General features: G+C 45.1%; 4 protein-coding genes across 4 annotated transcripts in view; all 4 read left to right on the top strand.

The window, feature by feature from the left end:
- Positions 1-1295: 1295 nt before the first annotated feature.
- Positions 1296-2327, top strand: TEOVI_000339800 (PTP1-interacting protein, 39 kDa; the record flags this gene model as incomplete). The annotated part of the gene is made up of 1 exon (XM_067226312.1): positions 1296-2327. One exon carries the CDS (start codon positions 1296-1298, stop codon positions 2325-2327), a length of 1032 nt encoding a protein of 343 aa, XP_067082413.1.
- Positions 2328-2773: 446 nt separating this feature from the next.
- TEOVI_000339700 (uncharacterized protein) lies at positions 2774-5728 on the top strand (the record flags this gene model as incomplete). Its single annotated transcript, XM_067226311.1, has 1 exon — positions 2774-5728. The coding sequence occupies one exon, from the start codon at positions 2774-2776 to the stop codon at positions 5726-5728; it is 2955 nt and encodes a 984-aa protein (XP_067082412.1).
- A 575-nt stretch (positions 5729-6303) lies between these two features.
- On the top strand, positions 6304-6777 carry TEOVI_000339600 (calmodulin, putative; the record flags this gene model as incomplete). The annotated part of the gene is made up of 1 exon (XM_067226310.1): positions 6304-6777. One exon carries the CDS (start codon positions 6304-6306, stop codon positions 6775-6777), a length of 474 nt encoding a protein of 157 aa, XP_067082411.1.
- Positions 6778-7192: 415 nt separating this feature from the next.
- Positions 7193-7578, top strand: part of TEOVI_000339500 (uncharacterized protein) — a gene marked incomplete at both ends in the record, with an annotated part of 462 nt that continues 76 nt past the window's right edge. Inside the window, one exon of the mRNA XM_067226309.1 lies at positions 7193-7578. Within this exon, the coding sequence (XP_067082410.1) occupies positions 7193-7578 (386 nt within the window).

Raw genomic sequence — 7578 nt, 5'->3', positions numbered from 1 at the left:
TTCTGTACGCACTGGGTGAAGCAAGTACAGTGCGTGAAGGCAAAGCAAAGGAAAGGTAATGCTCTTGTTTTTTTTTGTGTGTGTGAACTAGCGGGTAGTTTGCCTTTATTTTGCCTATTGTTGTTTCCCATTACACTCTTGTTTCGAATAGTTTACTTTTCTTTTTCTTTTTAATAATTTTCTTTTATATTTTTCCCTTTCTGCCTGAAGAAGGTAGAGGAGGATGGAGCACGTTACACAATAACAAACAGAGAAGCACATATATTTGTATGTGCTTTTCATTAATCCCTTTGTCAATGTTACCTCCACTTTAACCGGAGTGAAGATTTAACATGATGCATATAAATGTTTATCAATACATGTGCTTCTCTCCTTGTTTTCTTTTTTTCATAGTTTCGCTACTAGCATTTGATATCATAGCATGTTATTACACTCCGTTATGTCTTTCTAACAACAGGAGTACAGCGACGGTTTAGTGCTTCGTTTATCTCCATCCTGTTCTCAGCAACATTTCAATGTGATATGTATCGTTATTCAACAGGTGGCTGATGTAAGTGCTTATATATATACATATATATGTGTATGTATATTTGTACATATATATACTCCGTAACCTGTCCCCTAGTTTTTCTATCGCTAATGCCATTAACCTCTCGCATGAGTGGTGGTGCTGATATTGATGATGACAAGGGAATGTCAGGAAAGAGAAAAGGAGGAAGTGGAGGAGGGATAATAATAATAATAATATGGATGATGCGACTCTTGGTCTCACCACTTTATGTTGAGTCCTAGGAACTGCTGTTGGTTTGTCACTATAATGGGAAGGTGTGTCTAGTGTGTGAGGATATGCTTGACTGTTTAATTATGCAACAACGCTTAAATTCATTCAAGTCGCATCGTTTCTTTACCACATCTAACAATTATGAGTGTTTTTACTCTCTGTATGTTTGTTGCGTGATATGTGTGTGCTCATTATAGAAAGTGCTGCACTTGCGCTCCCATTTCAATCGTAATCCATTTCACTCTTTTTCTTTTAATTCTTTCTTACCATTTCTCATTTTGAAACAAACAAAAGGAAGGAAAGCTTTTGTGTTTGACGAGTAATTCCCAACAGTAACAAGACAAAATTTGGTTGATTAGGTTTCCAACGTCATAATATACGGCTGAACTTGTCGAAGGTTATATTCCTCAGGAAAAAATTATTGAAAGGATCCCAAACAATTTAATAAAAGGATAAACCCACAGAGAAGTTGTTATTACTTTTACACGTATACCCAACTGGAACTCATTGAAATATGGTGAGGACGACACGCTTTTCACGCAACAGTTCCAAACCACTGTTTCAGCAATTACAGCTTATTACATCGTATGGACTCTTTCAGGAGTATCCACCCATTTGGTCACTTCCCCTTCCACCTCAACAACCTCATGATACGGGAAAACCCACACTGGTGCTTGATATTGATGAAACACTGATTCATACTGTGGGGATGCGGAATGAGGGGTCGGATTCTGTCTCCTTCAGTTTCTTCCTGCGTCCACATGCGAAGGAATTTCTCGCGGAGGTACGTGAACTGTACGAAGTTGTGTTCTGGACGGCTGGTACCGCATCCTACTGCTCAGCTGTTATGGATGCACTGGAGGTGCAGGTGTTACAACTCCCACGATCATTTTACAATATTGATGAACTCCGCGTAGAGGCACGTGGTGGAATCTCCACCAAGAATGTTAACTTCTATGCCCTTTCCCGAACTCAAACGTTACAAGGGCATAATTACATGAAATACCTTCCAATGCTTGGCAGACCATTGAATCGTGTCATAGTGATCGACAGTGATGTACGCAGCTTTCCTCTTCATCCACGTAACGGTGTTAAGATCGAACCCTTCCTACCGAATGAACGTGTTTTATCCGAATATGCCCGCATAGTAACCGATGAGGTGAAATATGGTCAAGTTGGTCAGCGGCAGTATGAAGGCGAAATGGCAAAAGTCATTGAGCGTGGTGAGGAGGAGGTAGCGCGATTGCAAGCGGATCATGCCCTTATGGATCTGATTCCAATGCTACGCTCTGCGGCTTCTTCAACTGATTTGACTCACGAATTAGACCATTGGCGTACGGATGAGTACACAAAGTGTGACGACTTTCGTGAAACGATGAACTCTCTCTCAGTGACAAGGCAGAAGATTCTTGGTAATGTTCTTAAGGAGCGACGCAACGTACCGATTCCGCCTCTCAAGCAGCACGTGATGAATCATGGATTTATGGAGGAGGCAAATGCCGCTATGAAGTTGGAGCAGATGCGACACACTCCTTCAAGACTTTAGGAGTATACATCTTAACGGTTAATATACATCTACCGTTGAACTGATGACGGAGCGTATTCGTTTATTAATTAATTAATTTATGAGTCACATATTTGAGCGATGGCTATTGATCGTGTACGTTACGATACTCTTTCTCCTTTTATTGTTAAAAGTTGTGTGTTTAATACCAATTTTGAGGAGCATCACATGTTATTGTTTTTTTTAATTTCATTATTTAGTACATTATTTATTATTGTTTTCTCTTCGTATCGTTTTGAGGTCTCTTCCTTTTTTTTCTTATACTGAATGAAACCACTTGTTTCAAAAAAATATTTGTTATACCCTTCTTCTACCTTCATTATCCATACACTCATATACATATATATATACATGCATACATATTTTAATAAGTGTTGATTTCTGTACGCACTGGGTGAAGCAAGTACAGTGACTGTAGTGCTCTGGAGATGATGCAACGTGATACTGAGGGGTCTAGTACCTCTTTTGGTTCTTGCCGAACTGCATCTGATGTTTCCTCGCAGGTTTTAGAGGCTTTTAATCAGGCGGAGGAACGTACATCTGCTGTGTGGAGCCGTATTGGGGTTGCTGAAGTGGACAGACGAAATAAGTGGAACAGTTTTGTGGAAAGTCGCTTACTTGTGTATGTGAATGACTTTGTTCGACTGCAGGAGGCGGAGGAGATGTCCCTCGCAGCGGAGAACGACCGACTCTTTCGGGAAATGTTTTTCGCCTCTGTACGGTTGAAGGAACCTCCTCAATGCAAAATGTTGTCTCAACTTGTTGAGTCTATCTTGGAACAATCTGCATCTTTGTCGGCGGAAAAGTCTGAGGATGACCAACCCCCACTGCGTAAGAGAGCTATCACACCAGATATGTCTAACAATGGGGAACTGTGTTACAATGTTAGCTCGCGGAGTGGCTCTCCTCTCCGTAATAAAATGTACGCGGATGCTACCATAGATGAGATGAGTGAATCTGTCACTCTGCCATCTTTTGTCACCGCGACAACGATGCTGGCCGCAAAGTGGGGAGACACACCAGATGATCGTAACACATCGCGTTTACCCTCTTTTCACAATGAATTTCAGCGGCAGAAGCGGGAGCGTAGTAGTCCGAACCCGTCGGCGCTCCCTCAAGAGGGAATACATCAACGAGACTCAGCCTGGACGGCACTGTGGCATCTGGCTCAGAACATGACCCACCAGGAGCTTAACCGTACTCTTGAAAGCGAGGTAGAGCGCATGAACTTCCTTGCTGACGTTAGACTGGGACAGTTATGCTTTTTGTACAAGCAACACGCTTTGTTACAGTTGCCACCACAAGAACAAATAGAGCTGCGAAGACAGTATGCCGAAAAGTTTCTTTCGACTGACGTTCACGGAAAAGTGTTGCACCAATCCCGCCACGCATCGCTGGTTCCGGGGATTGGTAACCAAAACCTAATGAACGCAGTGCGACCCACCTCTTCTGACGCGAAAACCCCGGGTATCTCCTCATCACAATGCACAATCGGCACGTCCGACTGCAGAAGCTCTGTCGTGAGGGATGAGTTTGACCTTCTTTCAGATTCTATACCTGACCAACTACGTACGTCACAGGGATTTCCACCACTGAACTACGTTGGTGGCAAAGGTAGTGGTAACGACACAGAGGAGAGCTGCCGCAGTGGAGGCTCCTCTGCTGGAGCCCAACGAGGCGAAGCCTCAGCGCGTGGAACCATCTTCGCGGTTGATGTGGATGATGTTTTGCGCTTTGGGCGGCGACAGGACTTGTCGTTAGAACGCATAAATACTGAAGCACACGTAATTCATGGAAAGATCATTGCGCAGAATACCCGTATGGCTGATGAGTGCGAAGGGGAGGTGAAGTGCATCGACGAGCTCTGGGCCATGCTAGAGGACACTAAGTCCACTGAGAAGGGCGAGAGGCGCAGCGGAAGAGGACAAGAAGAGGGTGGTGAAGGGATATCCCAATTTGCGAAGGATAACGAAAGTGCAGTTCCATCACAACAAGAGTTTATGTCCCGTTTAAATCAGTTGCTATATGATTACGAGCATCCAGAGGAAGGTGTGTCTCCGGCCGTGCTGCTTCCAGTGGAGGGGGGAAAACACTTCGATTTCTCGGAGGGGACTCCAGGTCAAAGGACTGTTTCGCCCGTTCTAAGTTGTGGCTACAACGCTGGCGCTTCCAATAGCATCACTGGTGCCGGTGGGCCTGTCAACCATTTGCCTGCACCGCTTCTTAAACTCTTTACTGTGCCCTCTTATGCGCCTATCCTTGCATATGCTGTCAATATGCGAGAGCGGCTGCAACGCTTTGTGCTTCAGAAAAGGATGTGCCTGGTGCGCAGAGTCACAGATCAATTGACTGATGCGTACCAGCACTATTACAATCGGACCCATGATCCTGCATACCGTGTGACACCAGATTACTCGCAGTGGATGAAGGGGATCAGTGGCACTGCGTTGGCTGGTGGACTCAACCTTAGCACTAGCATCAGCATCAAGAATAGTGACAGCGGTTCTGTCTGGCAGCAACTACTGTACAAATTCAAACCCCGTGTGAATAATGAGGACTTGAAAGAGCTTCTTAAAGAGGTTCAGCACGTTGAGCGTCGTGCAGGGGCTGAATTGGACTCTCTTAATGCACGTCTGAAGATACTAGACGAGCTTGGTCCGTTGCTGCAACGGCGGGATGAAATTCTCCAGCAACAACGGGCAATTCAAGAAGGCAGCCGCGAACGCCTTCTCAGCAGAAAGGTGAACATGGCCAAGCAGTTGCTGTATGAAGAAAACGTACGTCGCCAGTGTGTGCACGAGCTGCCAAAGATTTACGGACAGATAGCGGAGTCATTGCGACGTTGGAATGAGGAGGTCACCGACAAGAGTAGTAAAGGAGAAACAAACAGCGCTAGACGTCTTCTTATCAACGGCGTGGATGTTGCCGAGCTTATCAACGAATATTACGCCTCGGTAGCGAGCACAACAAATACCCGCCGCCCCGTGCGTTCAAGGTCAGCGACAGCAAGTGCCACCACGAGTAGAAACAACTCGCCATCCCCTTTGCCCTCTCGAGGCGATGCCCACGCCCTGACGCCACCACGTCACCCGATGCGTAAAATGTCTCCTGCACCACGCACTCCAATGGCTCTTCGTGAAGAGTACATTCCCTCAGGGAAGCCATCCATAGTGAATCTTGGGGCATCACCGAGTTTGCGTGTACGGTCTCAACCTAATATTAGTCAACGTCCTGCCATGAAATCTGGCGAACCGTCACCAGTGAAGACTATGACTCCGTTGACGAGGAAACTTCACCCTCATAACCCCCACCTCCGTAGTGAATCACCCGTGGCGGCAACGCGAGAAACGCTTTTCAAAGATTCACGAAAAGCAAACAGGTAATGATACTACAGCCGGGCGGCTGACTGCTGCTTGTTGTACCTGTTATTCAACCGTCTTCTTTTTTTTTTGAAAAAATTGTTATTGTCACTTTCAAGGATTGAAAGGGGCTTTCACATTAGAGTGGAAAGTGAATATAAGGGAAAGAAAACACGACCAACAATAGTAGAAAGTTGTCTACATATACATCTCTCCCCTCTCTCTACCTTCACACCGTAGACCTCGCTCGTTACCGAAGCGTACTGTACTAATGACTTCAGTAGCTTCTCCGTTCTGTTGTTTTCTTTTCTGTTACGGTCCGCACACGCGGTTGCATTTGTATGCGCACTCTGCATTATTATTATTATTTTGTCTTCCTCCTTCCCTATACTCCAATGACGTTAGAACGGTAGGAGTCAGCTCAGCGTCCACACGGTGGCTTCTTCTCGGCTTAGAGTAGAAGAAAGGTGAAAAGTAGAAAATTGAAGGTTTATTTATCTATTTAATTTTTTAAAAAAATCAAATTTCAAACCCCAAGTAGGGAACAATTAGGAAGAAACCAGATAGTAGTACGAGCATTGCAATCGCCTCTAACGGTCATGTCATTTCCAAAGGAATGGACCGACACGTGGAATCTCTTTGACGATCGCCGCTCTGGCAGCGTAACACACTCCGATGTGAAACACATCATTCGCAGCTTGGGTCGCCGTTACACTGAAGCGGAGTTCAATGAGTTGCTGCACGACATCCCCGATCCGATCCCATACCAATCTTTTGTGGAAATCATGCAGAAACCATATAATGGTCCAACCGAAGACGACCTGCGCACAGCGTTGCGTGCATTTGACGGTAACGACTCGGGCCAATTAAAACTTTCAGAGCTCATTACGCTACTCACGTCCCTCGGAGAGAAGATGCCGGAGGCGGAGGTGAAACAATTACTCTCAGAGGTTCACACCAATGAAGATGGCCGAGTAAATATTGATGATCTCGCGCGGTTCCTTTGCACTCCGTTACCCACAACACAACCGGATATTGCTGAGCTGCAGAAGCAACTGGCGGGCATCTCTTAAGAATAAAGTTTGGGGTTAGGGTTAATGGGGAGAGAGAGAAGCTACAAAAGATTATGAGTGACGGATGGAAAGTGTTAACCAAGTAAATAAAATTTAGAGTTAGAACTAGACGTGCAGACGGCACTTGAGGGGAAAGTAGAAGCAATGTTTGCATGTTTGTTTGTTGTTGTTGTTGTTGTTTTGCGCATATCTGCTCGCCTGTTGTAAAAGGGAGAAAACTTTGTTCTGCTCTTCGTTTCTTTCGCACCAGCGGGAACACTAAAAGGAAGAAGCTCAGAGGGTTAACGAAAAGGAGGTCGAGAGGAAAAGGGGTACTGAAAGAAGAGGTTTGTTGTGTGCTACTTCAGTGCATTCAAGTGTGTATGTATGTGTGTGTGTGTGGGAAAAAGTTAGTGAGAGTTGAAAAGTGGTACCAATGGGGTGCGAAAGAAAATCACTCAGTTGCAGTTACTTTAAGTGTGTTATGTCTCGCTTGTGTGCAAAGTTCACTTCCTCCACACTACGAAGGGGTGTGACGACCACAATACAACACGCACCCACTGGCTTGGTGGCACATATTAAATTCACTCAGATGTGTGTAACCACACTTTCTGCTCTTTGTTCTCTCTCTCTCTTTTTTTTCCTTTCGTTGAACCACTTTTTGCTCGGTTTTTTTTTGTATTTCCCTGCGTTTGCTCTTTCCTTTGCCCCTCCCTCCCTCCCTCTGCTTCCCCTCTTATTGTTCTGCCTCATATCAAATCCGCGACACCTCCGTTACGTGCGTGAGGGGTTGTTTTTGTTTTCTGTTTTGCTCTTTTGTTT

Source organism: Trypanosoma equiperdum (genome assembly GCF_001457755.1).
Source record: "Trypanosoma equiperdum strain OVI genome assembly, contig: ctg_740, whole genome shotgun sequence".
Taxonomy (NCBI): Eukaryota; Euglenozoa; class Kinetoplastea; order Trypanosomatida; family Trypanosomatidae; genus Trypanosoma; species Trypanosoma equiperdum.
The sequence above is the reverse complement of the archived record's forward strand: the minus strand, read 5'-3'. Positions and strand labels throughout refer to the sequence as shown.